The sequence below is a fragment of the Tamandua tetradactyla genome, chromosome 15 (assembly GCF_023851605.1).
Source record: "Tamandua tetradactyla isolate mTamTet1 chromosome 15, mTamTet1.pri, whole genome shotgun sequence".
NCBI classification, from domain to species: Eukaryota; Metazoa; Chordata; class Mammalia; order Pilosa; family Myrmecophagidae; genus Tamandua; species Tamandua tetradactyla.
In genome coordinates this window covers 74,078,472-74,100,409 of record NC_135341.1, presented here as the reverse complement: position 1 = coordinate 74,100,409, position 21,938 = coordinate 74,078,472, and the positions used below count along the sequence as shown (strand labels likewise).

Below are 21,938 nucleotides of genomic sequence, written 5' to 3'. Positions count from 1 at the left end.
ACTGCTAAAAGAAATCACAGAAGACCTAAACAGATGGAAGGGCATACCGTGTTCATGGATTGGAAGACTAAATATAGTTAAGATGTCAATCCTACCTAAATTGATTTACAGATTCAATGCAATACCAATCAAAATCCCAACAACTTATTTTTCAGAATTAGAAAAACCAATAAGCAAATTTATCTGGAAGGGCAGGGTGCCCCGAATTGCTAAAAACATCTTGAGGAAAAAAAACGAAGCTGGAGGTCTTGCACTGCCTGACTTTAAGGCATATTATGAAGCCACAGTGGTCAAAACAGCATGGTATTGGCATAAAGATAGATATATTGACCAATGGAATCGAATAGAGTGCTCAGATATAGACCCTCTCATCTATGGACATTTGATCTTTGATAAGGCAGTCAAGCCAACTCACCTGGGACAGAACAGTCTCTTCAATAAATGGTGCCTAGAGAACTGGATATCCATATGCAAAAGAATGAAAGAAGACCCATATCTCACACCCTACACAAAAGTTAACTCAAAATGGATCAAAGATCTAAACATTAGGTCTAAGACCATAGAACAGTTAGAGGAAAATGTAGGGAGATATCTTATGAATCTTACAATTGGAGGCGGTTTTATGGACCTTACACCTAAAGCAAGAGCACTGAAGAAGGAAATAAATAAATGGGAACTCCTCAAAATTAAACACTTTTGTGCATCAAAGAACTTCATCAAGAAAGTAGAAAGACAGCCTACACAATGGGAGACAATATTTGGAAACGACATATCAGATAAAGGTCTAGTATCCAGAATTTATAATGAGATTGTTCAACTCAACAACAAAAAGATAGCCAACCCAATTACAAAATGGGAAAAAGACTTGAATAGACGCCTCTCAGAGGAGGAAATACAAATGGCCAAAAGACACATGAAGAGATGCTCAATGTCCCTGGCCATTGGAGAAATGCAAATCAAAACCACAATGAGATATCATCTCACACCCACCAGAATGGCCATTATCAACAAAACAGAAAATGACAAGTGCTGGAGAGGATGCGGTGAAAGAGGCACACTTATCCACTGTTGGTGGGAATGTCAAATGGTGCAACCACTGTGGAAGGCAGTTTGGCGGTTCCTCAAAAAGCTGAATATAGAATTGCCATACGACCCAGCAATACCATTGCTGGGAATCTACTCAAAGGAATTAAAGGCAAAAACTCAAACAGACATTTGCACACCAATGTTTATAGCAGCGTTATTTACAATTGCAAAGAGATGGAAACAGCCAAAATGTCCATCAACAGACGAGTGGCTAAACAAAGTGTGGTATATACATACGATGGAATATTATGCAGCTTTAAGGCAGGATAAACTTATGAAGCATGTAATAACATGGATGGACCTAGAGAACATTATGCTGAGTGAGTCTAGCCAAAAACTAAAAGACAAATACTGTATGGTCCCAATGATGTGAATCGACACTCGAGAATAAACTTGGAATATGTCATTGGTAACAGAGTTCAGCAGGAGTTAGAAACAGGGTAAGATAATGGGTAATTGGAGCTGATGGAATACAGACTGTGCAATAGGACTAGATACAAAAACTCAAAAATGGACAGCACAATAATACCTAATTGTAAAGTAATCATGTTAAAATATTGAACGAAGCTGCATCCAAGCTATAGGTTCTTGTTTTGTTTTGTTTTGTTTGTTTTGTTCTTATTATTATTACTTTTATTTTTTTCTCTATATTAACATTCTATATATTTTTTTCTGTTATACTGCTAGTTCTTCTAAACCGATGCAAATGTACTAAGAAACGATGATCATGCATCTATGTGATGATGTTAAGAATTACTGATTGCATATGTAGAATGGTATGATGTCTAAAAAAAAATGGTCAGCACAATACTACCTATTTGTAATGTAATTATGTTGGAACGCTGAATGAAGCTGCATCTGATCTATAGTTTTTTTTTGTTTTTTTTTCTTTCTCATATATTTTTGTACTTTTTATTTTTATTTGTGTTTTCTCTGTGTTATCACTTTATTTCTTTTTCTGTTGTCGTACTATTTCTTTCTCTAAATCGATGCATATGTACTGAGAAATGATGACCATACACCTATGTGATGATATTAAGAATTACTGATTGCATATGTAGAATGGATTGATTTCTAATGTTGTGTTAGTTAATTTTTTTTAATTAATAAAAAAAAAGATAATCTGCCAAGATATCAGCAAGAAATACAAAAAATTATAAGACATAATAAGAAGAAAGTTACAGCCAAGACAAATGATCAAATTTAAATGTCAGAGGATATACAGAAGTTGAAACAATCAAGGATGTTGTTATAGTTTACTAGTTGCTGGAATGTGATACACCAGGAATGGAACAGCTTGTAAAAGAGGGAATTTATTAAGTTGCAAGTTTACAATTCTAAGGCCATGAAAATGTCCCAGTTAAAGCAAGTCTATAGAGATGTACAATCTAAGGCACCAACAAGAGGTTACCTTCACTCAAAGGCCAATGAAGTTCAGGGTTTCTCTCTCAGCTGGAAAGGCACATGGTGAACATGGTGACATCTGCTAGCTTTCTTTTCAGGCTTCTTGTTTCATGAAGCTCCCCTGGGGGCATTTTCCTTCTTATCTCCAGTGGTCTCTGTCCCTGGCTGTGAGGGCTTCCATGGTTCTCATGGCTCTCCTGTGGCTCTAAAAGGGACTCTCTCCAAAATGCTTCCTCTTTGAAAGGATTCCAGTAAACTAATCAAGTCCCACCCGGAATGGATGGAGTCACTACTCCATTGAAGCAGTCTAATCAAAAGTTAATACCCACAATTGGAAGAATCACTTCCCCATGGAGACAATCTAATCAAGTCTCCAACCTATGGTGTGGAATAGGAAGAAACAGTTGCTTCCACAAGATGGATCAGGATTAAAACACGGCTTTTCTAGGGTACATAATCTTTTCTAAACAGCCCAGCTCTTAATACAAATCCCCTAAGTAAATTCAGTGAGATGACCAAAGAGATAAAAGATGTTAAGAAGACCCTAGGAGAGCATAAAGAAGAATTTGAAAAAATACATAGAAAAATAACTGATCTTGCAGAAATGAAAGACACTGTGGATGAAATTAAACATATACTAGAGACACATGAACAGATTTGAGTAATAATAAGAAAGGATCAATGATCTAGAAGACAGAGCAACTGAATTTGAACAGACCAAAGAACAAATAGAGAAGAAAAAATGGAAAAATTTGGCCAGTGTCTCAGAAATGATTGATATCAAGAAGTACACAAATATAAACATCACAGGCTTCTCAGAAGGAAAAAAGAAGGGAAAAGGCCAGGAAGAATATTTGAGGAAATACTAGCTGAGAATTTTCCAATCCTTATAAAAGATATAAATGTGAAAATCCAAGAAGCCCAAAATACTCCAAATAGAATAAATCTGAGTAGATCCACTCCAGGACACACACACTAATCAAACTGTCAAATGCCAAGGAGAAGGAGGGAATTCTGAAAGCAAGAGAAAAGCAATTCACTACATACAAGGGAAGCTTATTAAGGCTAAGTGCTGACTTCTCATCCGTACCAAAGCAGTAGTACAATTTATTTAAATACTTACAGAGAAAAATTGCCAGCCAAGAATTCTTTATCCTACAAAGCTATCATTCAAAAAATGAGAGTTTAAAATATTCACAGATAAACAGTAGCTGAGAGAGTACATTAACAAGAGACCTGCCCTGCAAGAACTACTAAAAAGGGAGTTCTGCTGGTGGAGGGAAAATAAAGACAGGAGAGAGAGAGAGAGAGAGAGAGGCTTATAGGAGAGTATAGAAATGAAGATATTTTTCAATAAGGTTAACTAAAAGGATAAAAATAGAAGAAAAAATTAGGTTTGACAAATAAAAGCCAAAGGATGAAATGGTTAAAGTAAGGAAGGCTTTAACAGTAATAACATTGAATGTTAATGTATTAAACTCCCCAATCAAGATGAGTAAAAAATATATAATCCATCTATATACTATTTTATTATAAGAGACTCATTTTAGGCCCAAAGATACAAATAGGTTAAAAGTTAGATGGAAATAGATTTTCCATGCAAGGCAGTAACCAGAAAAAGCTGGGTACTTTACTAAGACAAAATAGACTTTAAGTGCAAAACTGTTACAAGAGACAAAGAAGGGCACTATATATTTACAAAAGTGGTAACTTACCAAGAAGAAATAACAATCATAAACATTTATGCACCTTAGAAGGTGCCCTGATATAATATGACGCAAACGCAGGCAAAACTGAAGGGAGTAATAGACACCATAACATTAATAGTTGGAAATGTCAATACACCACTCTCTTCAATATACAGAACATCTAAACAGAGGATCAGTAAGAAAACCGAGAACCTAAACAATGCACTAGGCCTAACAGACATATAGAACATTACACCTCAAACAGCAAGATATATGTTCTTCTCAAATGCTCATGGAATGTTCTCCAGCATAGACCACAAGCTGGAATACAAAACAGGTCTTAATAAATTTACGAAGACTGAAATTATACCCCACATTTTCTCTGCTTATAATGGAATGAAGCTGGAAATCAATAATAGAAAATTCACAAATATATGGAAGTTAAACAACACACTTTTAGACAATCAGTGAGTTGAAGAAATTGCAAGAGAAATAAGGAAATATTTTTAGACAAAGGAAAATGAGAACACAACATATAAAAATAGTTGGATGTGGTAAAGGTAGTGCTGAGAGGGAAATTTACAGGCTTAACCCCTACATTAAAAAGGATGAAAGAGCTAAAATCAAAGACATACTGAACACCTGGAGAAACTAGAGAAGAAACAGCAAACTTACCCCAAAGCAAGCAGAAGGAAAGAAATAACAAAGATTAGAGCAGAAATAAATGAAATAGAATAAACACAAACAAAAGTTGGTTCTTTGAGAATATCAATAAAATGTACAAATCCGTAGCTAGACTGCCAAAGACAAAAAGAGGATGTAAATAAAATCAAGTGAGAGGGAGGTCATTACCACAAACCCTGAAGTAATATAAAACGTCATAAGACAATACCGTGAACAATCGTATGTCAACAAACTAGATAACTTAGATGAAATGGACAAATTCCTACACACACATGAACAATTTACACTGACTTGAGAAAAAGAATACCTCAACAAACTAATCACAAGTAAAGGGGTTGAAATAGTCACCAGAACATCCCAACAACAGAAAAGAGCCCAGGACCAGATTGCTTCACAGGTGAATTTTATCAAGCCTTCCAAGAAGAATTAATAGTAATTCTTCTCAAATGCTTCCAAAACAATTGAAGAAGAGGGAATACTACCTAACTCATTCAGTTAGGTAGCATTCCCTCTCCACTCTCTGGTGAATATAGATGCAAAAATCCTCAACAAAATACTTGCAAATTGAATCCACTAGCACATTAAAAGAATTATACACCGTACAGTAAGTGGGTGTTATCCCAGGCATGCAAGTGTGGTTCAACACAAGAAAATCAATTGATATAATACACCATATTAACAAATTGAGAGAAAAAAACCGCACAATCATCTTGGTTGATGCAGAAGAGGTGTTTGACAAAGTTTAATATCCTTTCTTGATAAAAACACTTCAAAAGATAGGAATTGAAAGAAACTTCTTCCGTATGATAAAGGGCATATATGAAAAACCCACAGCTAACATTTGTACTCAATGGTCAGAGACTGAAAGCTTTTCCTCTAAAATGGGAAATAAAAGAAGGATACTTACTATCACTACTGTTACTCAACATTGTGCTAGCTATTCCAGTTAGAGCAATAAGGCAAGGAAAAATAAAGGCATCCAAATTGAAAAGTAAGAAATAAAATTTTCACTATTTGCAGACCACATGATCATGTATTTAGAAAGCCCTGAAAAAAACTGTGACAAAGCTACTAAAGCTAGTAAGTTCAGCAAAGTGGCAGAAAACAAGATCAACATGTAAAAATCAATGGTGTTTCTATACATTAGTAATGAACAATCTGGAAAGATAATCAAGAAAAAAAATCCATTCACAATAGTAACTAACAGAATCAAATATTTAGGAATAAACATAATGAAGGATTATGCTGCAAACTACAGGATATTGCTGAAAGAAATAAAAGAAGACCTAAATAAATGGAAAGGTGTTCATGGTTATGGATTGGAAGGCTAAATGTTTAGATGTCGTTCTGCCCAAACTGATCTACAGATTCCATGTAACACCAGTCAAAATTCCAACAGCCTATTTTACTGAAATGGAAAAGCTAATTATCAAATTTATTTGGAAGGATAAGGGTACTCAAATAGTCAAAAACCTTTTAGAAAAGAAGAATGAAATGGAAGGACTCATGCTTCCTGACTTTAAAGTATATTATAAAGCTACAGTGGTCAAAACATATGATAGTGACATAAAGACAGACAATTGATCAATGGAGTTGAGTTGAGAGTTCAGAAATGGACCTTCAGATCTATGATCAATTATTTTTATTTTATTTTATTTTATTTTTTTACATGGGCATCCACTGGGAATTGAACCTGGGTCCCCAGCATGGCAGGCAAGAACTCTGAGCCACCGTTGCCTGATCAGTTCATTTTTGACAAAGCTCCCAAATCCACTCAACTGAGAAAGAACAGTCTCTTCAATAACTGGTGCCAGGAGAAGTGGATATACATATCTGAAAGAATGAAATAGGACCCCTATAGTTCACTCCCTATGCAGAATTTAATTCAAAATGGATCAAAGGCCTACAAGTCATGACCATAAAACTCCTATAAGAAAATGTAGGGAGACATATTCAAGATCTAGTGATAGGAGATGGTTTCTTACATCCTAGTTCCAAAGGACAAGCAATGAAAGAAAAAATAGATAAACTGGAACTCAAAACTGAATGCTTCTGCACCTCAAAGGACTTTCAAAAGGCAGCCAGTTCAATGGTAAAAAACATTTGGAAACCACACATCTGATAAGAGTTTGATATCTAGAATGTACAAATAAATCTTAGAACTCAACAGAAGACAAAAATAAAATAAAAATAAAAACAATTTAAAAATAGGCAAGACATGAATAGACATTTTTCCAAAGATGATATACAAATAGCTAAAAAAAAGCCCATGAAAATGGCCACTATTAAACAAATGAGAAACTACAAGTATTAGAGAGGATGTTGAGAAATAGGAACACATTCACTGCTCATGGGAATGTAAAATGGTACAGCTGTTATGGAAGACAGTTTGGCAGTTCCTCAGAAAGTTTAGAGTTGTCCTACAATCTGGCAATCCCGCTACTTGGTATATATACACAGAAGAACTGAAAGCAGGGGTGCGAACAGACATTTGCACACTGATGTTCATAGCAGCATCATTCATAATTGCCAAGAGATGGAAGCAACCCAAATGTCCATCAATAGATAACTGGATAAACAAAATGTGTATATACATACAACTGGAATATTATTCTTCAGTAAAAAGGAATGAAGTCCTGCTACATGTGACAACATGGATGAACCTTGAGGACATTATGTTGGATAGAAATGTCAGACACAAAAGGACAAATATTGTATAATCTCACTAATATGAACTAATTATATAAAGGCATAGACATGGAATCTAGAATATAGGTTACCAAGAGATAGAATGAGGCTAGAGAATGAGGGATGGTTACTTAAGATGTGCAGAATTTTTAACTAGGTTGAATTTGAGTGAGTGGAAATAGAGGTGATGGTAGTATGTTTTTATGACTATAATCTAACAGTACTGAATTGTGTGTGAATGTGGTAGATAGGGGAAGTTTACAGTGATATATATCACCAGAAGGAAAGCCAGTGGTTAAAATGGGACTGTATAGCTTAGTAAACCTTGTGGTGGACAATGACTGTGATTAGCAGTACAAATATAAAGAAATTTTTCCATGAACTAGAACAAATATACAAAACAATTACAAAGAATTAGTAATAGAGTAGTACATGGGGAAAAAATACCTATTACAAGTTATGAACTATACTTAACAATATCTTAACAGTTTTTTTATCAGTATAACAAATACACTAGGGTCAGTGATAGGGTGAAGGGGATATGGGATATGGGATGTTTGGGGTTTTCTCTTTTTTATTTTTTCCCTAGGATTAAGGAAAATGTTCTAAAGTTGATTGTGGTAATGAATGTACAAGTATAGTGGTGATACTGTAAGCCATTGATTATACACTTTGGATGGATTATATGGAATGTATCTCAATAAAATTGCATTTAAAAAAAGAAATGCTAATTTTTAAAAGACTAAAATTGGCCTTTTCGGTAAAATAAAAAAAAAAAACACCTTCAAGGTAGTAGATTAATATTTGTACACAGACCTAATTCTTGCTCCACATTTATTTCTCTTCCCCTTGTTAAAGTGTTTGTGTTCAAAGTATTTTAGTTTGAAATTAGTTAGATGAGTTTACAAAACAAAAATTGAATAGCTAATGTAAACCTGGGGAATATACTACTTGTTTAAAGAATACTCAAAATTAATTTTCTATAATCCCGTAATTATATGTCATTTATGGAATTATCACAGTTCACAACGCATATGTCTAGTTTCACGATTCAGTACACTTAACATTTAGATAAGTAAACCACAGAACTATTGGAAAATGCCAGTCAGTAAAGGACAAAGTTAGGAGATGGACTCCGACTAGGCCAGGTGGCTTAGAGGATCAGTAGAACCTGCCAGTTTGACAATGGCACTGTCATGTTGCATTGCCTCTGCTTTTCTTAGAGTCTTCCAAGAGCATGTTTACAGGGATTCTAGCACATAAGTCCAATTTAGAGTCTACATGGGTTGGGAAAACATTTTTTTGAGACATAAACTTGTATCCTGAGAATGGACTTCAGGCCTGGAATTATTAGATAAGCCAAATGATTGATACAATATGGTAAGTGCTGAGAAAAAAACAGAGTGGGCTGACAGAGATATGATCATTTTCTTCCCTTATCTTCTTATCACCCATCCCCCTCACCCCCCAAAAAAATAAAAAAATAAATAAAACTTTTCTTTTAAGAGAGATCATCTGGTTGAATTGTTAATGAATATTAAAATCTGATAAGTTGCGTTGCATCTCTTTCTGGCTTCTGGGTTTTCTTTGATGTAACAAGTGCGACTCACAGCTCATTATGGAGATAATGGCATGCTGTTTCTTTAGTCAATTAATTTACATTTTTAAACCAAGAATCTTATTTGTTATTACATATAAATACTGTCGACATATTTGTGTGATACTTGGTTTAAATAGCATTTTATTTAATTTACTTTCAATTTTTAAATTTTTGCTCTATACTTTTAGGAGAAAGTAGTAAATTATAGAAATTTACCAAAATTTCCTAATGGAAATTAGTGCTTTGTATTTAAAAAAGAACGTACCTATTTGCAGTTAATATTTTACAGCTATCCCTCCTGTTAATGATTAGAAAGTGGACCCAAAATACTGAAATAATCTCAATTACCAAGGAAATATTTGTTTAGTGTACTTTACTTACCAATGAACTCTTTCTTTCTTTCTATTTTCTTTTTTTTTGCATGGGTACACATTAGGAATCGAACTTGGGGCTCCGGCATGGCAGGCGAGAACAATGCCTGCTAAGCCACCATGGCCTACTCTAGATGAACACTTTTAAAAGTATTTAAAAGAAAAGAAGAAAGGGTTTTTAACTTAATCCGACGTTAACCAGAAAAATCCCTTTTATTTAAAGTATTTCCTATATTCACCAATTTCCGGTACGTAAAACACAAACTTGTCCTAAACCCCTGAGAACCGTTTAGGATGAATGAAGAAACCTGATAGGCTTTATTCTCTGTTATCTGAGTATGAATATTTCATTTAACTCCTTGGAATCTTTGCTCCTCGAAGTCGTTGGGAGCTGTATCTGTGGAGTTGCCTGAGTAAGGAAGTGGTTTAAAAAAAATTACTGCAGATGGCTCTTCTCTCCCAGGTTTTATGAAAAGAGGTATAGAAAAGAATATTAGAATGTATCTCTGGCCAATAATGTTGGTAACCCTCTGTCCCCCATACCTCTAAGCAGGAACTCCTTTTCTGAAAAGGATTACCAACTGTAGAGTCAGCTTTTAGAATTTTAGGGATAGTCATAAATTAAATAATGCTATGTTGGGGGTTATTTGTTGGAAATATCAGTTTTTCATTAGATTAAGAATTAGTTATGTATTCTCGATGGGGGTGGCAAAGATGGAGCCATACATAGAATGCTACTAGAGGTTAGCTGGGTATTTCTGGAAACCTTACCTGTTCTCTCTGATACATCTGCATCTCTGTATTCTCATGTGGATTTGTAAATTAAAGCAATTAATATTTCTTTTACCTTTTCCAAATTCGGAACGTGTACATTTTAGGCTCTCTTAGAAAGAGAGAGAGAAGAGAGAAGGCTCTCTTAGAGCCTTGAGAATCCTGTTTTAGTGTTATTCAATATTGAAATAGTTACCTGATAGGTAAAAGTAACTCACAGCTTTACCTCTGACAAGTTGTGTCTTTACTCACCTTGTCTAAAGCATTAGACAAGTACTATTAGAAAATAATAAATGATGGGGGAAAAAAAGAATAAAAGTCCATGAAGATGGCCAGGCAGGAGGCTCTATAATGAAGAGAGAACTTCCAACACAAAAGAAATAATCTGTGTTCTGGGAGAAATGAGTTTCTCAGTGAATTAAGGAAGATTTGAAGTTGGGAAGAATTACTTTTTGCTTCTCACCTATCTTAGCAAGCAACTCAGAGGTGAGAGGAAACTTTCCAGCACAAGCCCATCTGGAGAGTGGTCAGTCTACCCAAAGAGAGTGTTGTGTTTAAATGGAATAGTCACGGAAGGTCAAATCTTCAAAAACATGATAGTCAAACGGTATCCATTTTTAGGGTAAGTGTTTTTGTAGCCCAGAGTACTTAAAATACCTCTGGTTAAACAGATGAGCATTAAACAGTACTAAATTGAGAATGAACGCTTGGTTTGCAGAAAATGAACTGGACAGAGACCTATAATAAAAAGAATTAGCCTTTGTCCATGTGCACACATGATTTACACTATATAAAATTTACTTTCAAATCATATCTCCATTAGACTTTTCAAACACACTTCTTTCATTTTTCCATCTTCAAATAATAGTTCTTGAATATATCCATCTTAAAGTGCTGGAATTGTCAGGGTTGATCAAATAAATGGGCAAGATAGATCTTAATACAAATGAGTGCAAGGGATTGGGTTACTTTATGATCTATAACCTGTGGCTTGTTCATCTCTCCAGAGTGGACTTTCAGATACAGGCAAATATGAACCCTTCCCTCTGCCCCTCCTCCCCCCAAAAAGTGACCCGGAGTTCTGGCAGTGGGCGTGGATTTAGTTACTAAGTTTTGTTATTAAGTCCAAAGTTACCAAGTTTAGTTATTAAGTCCAAAGTCTTACCATGCTTCCTAAGTGTTTGAGCACTTTCTTATTCATGTCATTTGGGAACAGTTTTTATCATCCTTTCTCCAGTTTTGAAGGCAGGGTGTATGTTTCTGGTAAAATTTCTAAAATTTTTAACATCATAATTTCTGCTTCCTCTTGATATTCTTGAAAGATATTTCTTATCTTGAAAAAATTTTGCCTTCTGTGATACATCCTGTTTGAGTGCAGCTTTATATGGTCCAGGAGCAAAGCTATATAAACAAAAGAAGAGAAACATCATGGAAGATAAATGCTGTTTCAACCTTAATTCCTTCCATATTAATCTGTCTTCTTTCCTAAATGAAATATTGCACCCATTTCCTTGTTGCATCCTTCTCCAGGGTAATTTTATTAAGATTATTAAACTAGGGCTTTTGACTGACCTATATATAAAGAAGCTGGCAAATGAGACAGCTTGTCAAAGTATGCAAAAGTACAATTTCAACAGCAAAGTTTCCTTTTCATGGGACATATTTCACCCAGATCTTTATATGGTTTGCTCCTCTGATTATTCAGATTTGAGTTCAAATGGTACCTCTTCAGAGACCACCAAACCTGAAGTAGTTCCTGTCTCCCACTTTCCCAGCACAATATGCTCTTATTTTTTTCCTAATAGTTATCACCATCTAAATTTGTTTGTACTTGTAAATTTTTTTTATAATGTATTTTCCACTCTTCCATCTCAAAAGTAAGGAACTTGGAAGAGCGCTTAGCACATAGTAGTAAATAAGAATTTGTTTAATGAAAGCATGAATGAATGCCACTCCATCCTTCCACATGTTTTTATCTCCCTCCCTCTCTTTCTGCTATCCATCCACCCACCCACCTAGCCAAATGCATACCATCTGTCCTGTTGAAGGTACGGTGTTAGCGCATAGTAGGAGACACAGAACTAGAGCCCTATGTGGCAGGCACATAAGGAGTCTGATTGGGAAGTAGAGGAGAGGTGAAATCAGACTTTAGATGGTTTTGAATGCTAGGCTCAGAAATCAGAATCCTAGAAGCCAAGCACTGATTGGAAGTTCTGACATGTCCAATAAAACTTTCTGTGCTGATGAAAATAACATTTAATCTGCACTGTCCAGTATGGCAGCCAATAGCTACATGTGGCTATTAAGTACTTGAAATGTGGTTAGTGTAACTGAGGAACTTAATGTTTAGTGTCATTTAATTTTAATTTATTGAAATTTAAATAAACAAATATGGCTAATAACACATAGCTAACAAGATTGGACTGTGCAAGAAGGGGGCCATTTCTTCCTTCATTTATAGGGATGTGGTAGATAGACCTCCGGGTCTGAAAACATGCCCATATCCTGGCCCCTTCACTTCCTAGCTGAGCAGCTCTTGGCAAGATCTCGTTTTCTCAGGTGCAAAACAGAGCTAAAAGCAGACACCTTGTGAGCAACAGCCGAGATCCCCAGGCTAGCTGTCGTGGTGTTCTGTTGGTTACAGATGAGGAGAATGAGGTGCATAGAGGAGAAGGTCAGTGGCAGAACTGGGACTACAATCCACCTTTCCTGCTGCTCAGAGGCCAGTGTGCTTATTCAGGACACTATGAGTAGCTATCAAGATACTTGGAATAGGAGAGGGAAGTGGTAATTGTTGTGTTGTCAGAAGTACCTTAAAATATGGGTACAGAGACACAGCAAGGCAGGTGACCTGGAAGAGGTTAGATGATTAAGAAGGTACAAGGAGCCTGGTGCATAGCAGGCACTTCAAAAATATTTATAGAATGTATGAGAGCTTAGTGGAATGAGAACAGAATATTGATAAACCTCAATAATTAGCTGAATTGGAGTCAAAGGAGGATTCGAGAGAACTTCAAAATGTTAAGGCTAGGGGAACAGTGAAAATATTCACCTACGATCCTTCACAGTTAGATTTTCCTATCTTCTCCAGCTACGGAATGTGGCCTCTTTCATAAGCCCAACAGACATCAACATTTTAAGAAGGATTACGGCGAATTTCTTTCTCTCACTCTCTCTCTCACACACACTTTCTCCTTCATTTATAAAAAAAAGTGGTGTGGGAGAAATCAAAACAACAAAGAGAACAGCGTCATTCATGTTATACAGACCCCAAAACTCCATGCACCGTATACTCTATGTCTGGACTTCTGGGGAACTCAAGTCCCAGAGTATATGTCAGTTCACTTCCTCAGTGATATCAGGGTTACTAAGTCGACCAACAAACTTATCCCAGTTACCAAGTACAGGAGCCATGAGTACATTTCAGTGCAAATACAGTTTCTTCTCACTTTCTTCCCCATTTTTGTTCTTCCCTGTATTTCCTTGTTAATTTCAAGATTTTGAATATTATGACCCCAAATTCTCCAAAGTCCTATTGTTTGTATACACAGAACATGGCTCCATTGATACGAAGAATATATTCATTTGGTCTGAAACACACTCGAGTTAATCTTATCTCCCATGCTGGTCTTTTTTCCCCTTCCTATCTATTGTGTCTTTTCTTTTTCTTTTATGGCAAACCTAGTTATCTTTAACTTTTTTCCTTCTTTTGTCTTTAAGAAAAAGTTAAGTTGGTAATTGCTAGTGTAACTCTGCTATCTTTTCTTTTTCCCTTTATTCTCAAAAGGGTTGAACATGTTAAGTATCATATCTTTTAATTAGAATTTTTTCACTTTATCACGATAGGAGTTTGTATTTGGTAAGAATCATTTGAATGCCCAGTTTGGAGATCATATAGGCTTTGTTTCTCTTTCTCCTATGGTGTGTTCAGGTACCTTGCTGATTTGTAACTCTCAACTGCAGATAGTCAATAGTGAAAAAACAGGTGTGGAAGACTATTCAATTCATTTTGCAACTTTTTTCCAGCTCCGGTAAAGCTTGCAGAAGGAAAGATATGGTAAATGCTAGATAAAATGAGGTGGGTGGGACTAAGTATAGATTTCAGTTCTCTGTGATCACAGATTCCTCCTTTCAAGCAGATAATCAGGAGTCACACATGCTGCATTTAGTAGCTTACTGGATGCACTGGAGTGGAAAATTCAAGTAAAATTGTTTTTATTCCCAGAATTCTTTTTATCTTAATACATATTTTGTGTGTTGAGGAAACATTTTGGAAGTAGAATTCAATAGATGTGTTACATCGCACTGATGAATGTATCCATTTAAAAAATTCAGTTGTTCTGACTCTGATCTCTCACCCACTTTAACATCTTGGCACAACTGCTACCCTGTCTAGGTAAAACAATAAGTGGTTGTCTGTCTCCTATTGTCTGTGAGTGGATTCAAGTATTTACAAGAGGCTACCTGTCATCTCACCCTCATGGGCCGTATGTTTGGTTGCTTGTTGTGAGACTCAGCTCTTTTCATTTTCATATGAGAAGGACAAGCTTCTGTATTTCTCAAAATCTCACAGCAGAATGATCTAATTCTTCTGAAAGTCATTCTGAGGACATGGCAAGTCAGCTTTATGGGCACACTTCCTGCCGAGCAGGCATTCTCATCTCCCTCAATCCTGTGTGTTCATTTCTGTCTCACTTCTACTGAATGGCTCAAGCAGAGCATTTCAGAAGCAGCTAGGTGGCTTGTTACCTTTCATTATAGTCTTTGGAAACGTAGAGAAGGCCTGGGGAGTCCCAGCCAAATACACAGCATGAGGGGGTTCACACGCAATGGTATGAATTGTATGTCTCAATCTTTGTTGCCCCAGCAATTTTTTGGCTCTTGACCATTTGAGATACATACAAGAAGTATATCCAGGGTAATATGGAGAAGGGAGGAGGAACCTTCTCATCCAAAGCCTGTGAATCCTCTATTCACCCATACTGTCCTTCAAACAGAAAGCATGGTGGGGTGATTTCCAGAAATCCCTTAGTTGTATAGATTGGCTCCTGCTTCTGTCTGTGCAGTCAGGATTAGCTACATAATCTGTAGATCCCAGTGCAAAATGAAAACATGTGACTCCTAGCTCAAAATGCAGGAAAAATGCTTTTTTCTTTCTTCTCTGTTCTAACTGGCTATCTCTACTTATCATGGAGTGTTTTCTTTGCTATTTAATGTGCTCTTCCTGGGCACAGCTATACTCATGAAGCAGTGCCGACCCCCAAAAATGAAAAGGGGACTTGCCTCATAACATGTACACTTGGGGCTTATTTTAGGGGCAGAAATCTGGGACTTATCAGATTCCTCTTCCCGTCAGCTTCAAGACTGATGCTTCCAGAAGTCAAACCAGTCTTCTATGTCTCACTGTCCCAAGCCACAGCAACTCCAAGAGTGTTGTAACCTCTTTGCTGGCACATGTTAGGTACCTGGATGGATGTGGGCAAGAGGCTCACCTATACCTAGTTCTACCTGCCAAATTCACTGCCAGCATGGCCTGGGATGGCTGCCGACCTGCCAAGATTCTGGTGAGAATGCCAGACCCCAAGCCTCTCCAGGTTTGTGCCCAGGCTCCTGCCAGGGCTGTAGTAGGTCCTGAAGGTGGAAATGGTTAGGGAGACCCAGTTCTGGGAAGGCGGGAGCTCAAGTGAACCCTGCAGGCCCATGCTTTATTTTCCCGTTGTACTTCATTTACGAAACACAGATTCAATGATAAAATGATTAATAGTGACCTCTCAGAGCATTAAACTCCAAATGGGGTGCCCCCTCTGAACAGTGGGCTCAAGGCAGAGGCACTGGTCTGCCTGCCCGTGAAGCTGGCGGCTCACAGCACCCACCAAACCTGACTCGGTGAGAGCACCCAGATACCTCTTCGCCAGCTTTAGTGCACCCTCCGTCGTAAAGGTGTGAGCCTCGCAGGAGTCACAGTTTCGCCGCCGTGTGTTTCCCCTCTCCCAGCTTCCAGACACCCGCAGCAGGGGGAGCTCTCCTCTTCCTGGACTGACTTTGCAGGGTTATTTTAGGCTTGACTTCAGGAAGAATTTGCTGCTGGACAGTTCCCGGGCACCGCTCCGACGGGGAGGAGAGAGATTCCAGGCAGACCTGAGGTTTCTGCCCCTGATCACCATGCAGAAATGCGCGTACGACCCAACCAAAGTAGGCCCATTGCCAACGGTATTTGTGTAAGTGTGGCTCCCGGGGGCAACTGCCCCCTTCATTTCAGTCAGTGGTAGAGTATGCATGTGTGTGAGTGTGTGTGTGCGTGTGTGTATGTGCATGTGTGTATGTGTTCTGTCACAACTGCTTTCCTAACGACTTGATTTCAATTATTTTTAATTGTAAAAAATTTAATATTTATACATGCAAAAGGATAGATTATGCGTATTTCTGAAATATTTCAATCTGTGAACATATTAAGAAGCCTCATAGAAAAACACCAGTAAGCCCATTGCCCGATTTAAGATCTAAAGTAGAATTAACACCATTGCATCTCCTCCTTGTGTGTTCTCCCCGATCTGGTATCCCAGTCCTCCCCAACCCCGCTTTGAGTATCCTGAAATTTGCATGTATTTGTATTTAAAAAACAAAAACAAAAGCATTTATAATATCTATAGGCAATATATGGTCTAATTAAGCCTTTTCTGAGTTTTATAAGAACTGGCCTCATACACTATATAGTCTTTCTAAGGATTATTTATGGTTGTTGTATGTAGCTGTTGTTTGTTTATTCAACTGGTGTGTTTTTATTACTTTGTATGTATATACCAAATGCCTCCATTCGTTCTACTTTTGATGGACATCTGGGTATCTGGGTTCTTATTTATTTATTTACTGTTCTGAATGATGCTGTGATGGACATTCTCAGACGTATCTTCTGGAGGACATGTGCAAGAGTTTCTCTAGGGTATACACACCCAGGATGGGAAATGATGGTTCACAGGCTATGCATATATTCAGCTCTAGGAGATATTACCAAAAAGTTTTCCCAAGTGGTTGTAACAATTTCGTGGTCCCTCTGATTGTATTTAAGAATTCCTACTGCTCCACATATTTGGGACATTTAACACTGCCAGACTTTTTAACTGTTGCTAATCTGCAGGGTATAAAATGGTTATCCTCACCTGAATTTTTATGGTTACTAATGAAGGTGAAAATTTTTTCATATATTTATTGGCCATCCAAATGTTTACTTCTGTAACATGCCTGTTTATGCATTTTGCTCATTTTTTCCTCCTACTGGCTCGTGGGTTTTCTTATTTCTAGGAGATTTTTCCCCTTCTATATTCTATATATTAATTCTTTGTCAGTTACATTGCTAATTTAATGAAGAAGAATTTATCAATATTTTCTTGCCTGGTTAGTGTTCTTTTGTATATTAAGATATCTTTCCCAACTTCAAGGTTATGAAGAAAGTTTTTATATTTTAGTGCAGAAATTTTGAAGTCTTGCCTTTCATTTTTAAAATTTTTAATTCATCTGATTGATTTTTTTGTGTATGGTATGGAGTAAACATCTGATTTTATTTTTTTCTGTATGGATAATCATCCTGGCACCATTTTTTTTTTTTTTTTTTTTTTTTTTTTTAAGAGAGAGGGAAGAAGGGAAGGAAAGACAGAGAGAAGGAAGGAAGGATAGAAGGAAGGAAAGGAAACATCTTTAAACATTTTCTTGTTTTATTGTATTTTGTTTGTTTGTTTGTTTTTTACATGGGCTGGGGCCGGGAATCGAACCGAGGTCCTCCGGCATGGCAGGCAAGCACTTTGCCCGCTGAGCCACCGCGGCCCGCCCCTGGCACCATTTTATTATTGGACAGTCCATCCTTTCCTCTTAGATCTGCAATGTCTCTTCTATCACAAATCAAGTTTCTGTTTATGCACAGGGATGTTTCTGGGCTTATTGTTCTGTTGTTTGGTTAAGTTTTGTCATTTCATCCACCTCTGTACAAATATCAGTCTTGGTTATTGTTCTAGTTTGCTAGCTGCTGGAATGCAATATACCAGAAACAGAATGGCTTTTAAAAAAGGGAATTTAATGAGTTGCTAGTTACAGTTCTAAGGCTGAGAAAATGTCCCAACTAAAACAAGTCTATAGAAATGTCCAATCAAAGGCATCCAAGGAAAGAAACCTTGGTTCAAGAAGGCTGATGAAGTTCAGGGTTTCTCTCTCAAGTGAGAAGGCACATGGCGAACACAGTCAGGGTTTCTCTCTCATCTGGAAAGGCACATGGTGAACATGGTCATGATTTCCCTCTCATCTTGAAGCGCACATAGCAAACATGGTGTCATCTGCTAGCTGCTTCTCCTGGCTTCTTGTTTCATGAAGCTCCCTGGGAGGCATTTTCCTTCTTCATCTCCAAAGGTTGCTTGCTGGTGGACTCTGCTTCTCGTGGCTATGTTGTTCTGCTCTGCTTTCTCTGAATCTCTTTCATTCTCTAAAATGTTTCCTCTTTCATAGGACTCCAGAAAGTTATGAAGACCCACCCAAACAGGTGGAGACATGTTGTTACCTAATCCAGTTTAACAACCACTCTTGATTAAATCACACCTCCAGGGAGATGATCTGATTACAGTTTCAAACATGCAGTATTGAATAGGGACTATTCTTCTACCTTTATGAAATGGGATTTTGATTAAAACATGGCTTTTCTAGGATCCATACATTCTTTCAAACCAGCAGAGTTTTAATTCTGGATCATGGTGGTTATGCCATTTCCCCTGACTTGTTCTTCCTTATGAATGTCTTGATTATTTTTGGCTTTTCTTTTTCCTTTATTTTAAAAATAAGCTTGAAAAGTCCCTAAAACTACCATGTTGGAATTTTGATTAGGATTTCAGTAGATCGGTAGAATAACTTCAAGAGAATAGACTTCTTTACAATATTTAGTCATTTTACTCATAAACATGGTATAGCTCATCATTTATTTAGATCTTCCTTAATATCTTCCAGTAAAATTTTACAATCTCTTAAGAATGTTCCTCTCTATTCCTGTTATTTTATGAGTTTGGTTTTATTTTGAACTTTCCCATCGTTTTACTCTTGACCTTTCCATTTCCTTATGTTGTAGATGTGACTCTTTAAAATAATTAAAGCTGGATTTTTATTTTTTAAATCAAACCCACCAGTCTCTGATTAAAACTACCATATTTAGTCTATATATTTTTGTTGTGGCTACTAATGTATCTAAAGTGACTTAATTCTGCTGCCTTAATTTGTGCCTTGTTCTCGTCCTGTACCTTTTAAACAATTTCTTGACTTGTTTTTAAAATATTTATTATGTTGTTTTTATCACATTTTTCCTCCTTACCTTTTTTAGTATTTAGGTACTTCATACCTATTTTTCTTTTTAATGAGTATTCTCAAACTTTAATGCATTCTTAAGAAAATCCGAAGATTTGTGATAGTCTAACTCCCAACCCCAACAATATGAGTTGCTAGAACCCTTTAGCTCCATTTATCTCCTCCTGACTTATATTGTCCTTTTTATAGTACAGTTTTTAAAAAAAGTCTCATGCCTTCATTAATTTTTTTAAATTTCAAAATATTATCTTATTGTTCAATGATGTTTTTCATGTTAAGTAACAAAAAAATTTATCAATATTTATATGCTTGGTACAAATGTTTTCTTCTGTTAAAATTAACATGTGCCAATGTTTTCTTCTAATAGCCTTGTTAACAAGTACAGCTCTTTTGTAACTCCACAAATTAAATATTACTATTTTAAATTTCATTTGTTTAGAGTTTCCAGAACATTTGCAGTTTTGATAATTTCCTATGACTTTTCTTTTTAGAGAAAATATTTTTTTAATTGTGAAAAATAACATATATACAAAAACAATAAATTTCAAAGCACACCGCAACAACTGTTGCAGAACAGATTTAGTTTAGTATGGGTTACAATTCCACAATTTTAGATTTTTACTTCTAGCTGCTCCAAGACACTAGAGACTAAAAGAAATATCAAAATAATGATTCAGCAATCATACTCATTTGTTAAATCCTATCTTCTCTGTTATAACTCTACCTTCTCCTTTGATCTTTTTCCTAATCTTCAGGGGTATTTGGGCTATGCCTATTCTAACTTTTCCATGCTGGGAAGGCTGTCAATAATATGGGATAGGGAGATGGAACTACTTGATATTCTGGTGAGGCTGGCCAGTCTGGGTTTCAGGACTTACCTGGTCTAGGAATTGGCCTGCACCCATAAGTTTTATGGTCCTTATTCCAATTCTGACTTCCTTCGCATGGCTGAGGTGAATTATTGCTAAGGCCCGGTCAACATTGCAAAGCAAACAAATCCAGATGAGGAAATCAAAATAAGCTACTGTTTAAATATCTGATATCATACCTGCCTTGAAATTTATATCAGGCTCAGATACTTACCCAGTACTTTTACCTACACTAGGTTCCTATATTCTTACATCCATCCTTTAGGATAGGGAGGATAGGTATCATTTTCCCATTTTAAAGATGACTACAGCAGAATCAGCATATAGTGACTTACCCAAGGACAAATTGTAGTGAGGGCCACAACTAAATTATTTTTTCTAATTCAAAATTCACTAACTTTCTTTTCCTACTGTGACCAACATAATATCTAAAGACCATATAGTCATGAAAGAAACAACGTATGTTTAAAATGTCACATTCCTTTGTAATTTCCCTTACATTTAATTTCTTTATTGGAGAAGTCATTCATTTATAAATATTTGAAGTAGTTAAAAATTGCTTATTTTGACAAAAACCACTTAGTGTTTGCAAACACATGATGTCACTATGACATCACTATATGTCCTCTTGGAAGCTTACCTTTAAAAGAGAGGAATATTTTGTATTTATCTTGCACTAAACAACTCAATTTAGTCCATGATGTAGGTGCAGGGAGAAAGACAGATTTGGATTCTGGCCAACAATTTAAAGTGTACTGTAAAAGGCTAAGACAACAAAGGACTAAAAATCATGCTTAAAATCTTTCCATCTTGAACTTAAAATATATAACTCACATCTCAACTCTGTTGACAAATTTATAATCATTATATATATATATAATTATAATCATTATAATGATTATAATTATATAATCATTATATATAATTATATTATATAATATATAATATATTAATTATATAATAATATATAATACATTATATAATATCATTATATATAATGATTACATATACATAATGAATATAATACAAGAGATATGTATGTGTGTGTTATATATAAACACACACATACATATCTCTTGGGAAGGAGGCATACTATCATAACAGCCTGGAAAACATTCATTTGTATCTTTATGTCGCATTGACTTTATCCATGTTCTTTAGCATGGGTGTCACTCTGACCACTGGAATACCCCTGCAGAGATAAAAAGAGGATGACCTGGTAGCTCTTGAGATGTCACGATTTTGTTGGATTGTATGTGAGTAGTTGTTTTTAGAAGAGCACATCAGCAAATAACTCTCTGAGTTATACAAATACATTTTAAGTTAGGTTCATGTATGATGAACTGTACAGACTTACTGAGCTCTGGGATGAGTTTTCACCTGTCTTTCATTAAGTATATAGATCAGCCTGAAAGGCAGTCAGTTTTGCTTGTGCAATTTAGTG

The 21,938-nt window shown here is 36.2% G+C and overlaps 1 protein-coding gene across 1 annotated transcript in view; it reads right to left on the bottom strand.

Moving 5' to 3' along the window:
• Positions 1-9,394: 9,394 nt before the first annotated feature.
• The window catches only part of COL6A6 (collagen type VI alpha 6 chain), a 154,837-nt gene continuing 142,293 nt past the window's right edge, over positions 9,395-21,938 (bottom strand). The window contains exon 37 of the mRNA XM_077130094.1: positions 9,395-11,693. Within this exon, the coding sequence (XP_076986209.1) occupies positions 11,495-11,693 (199 nt within the window). The 3' untranslated portion in view covers positions 9,395-11,494. The remainder of the gene's footprint in view (positions 11,694-21,938) is intronic.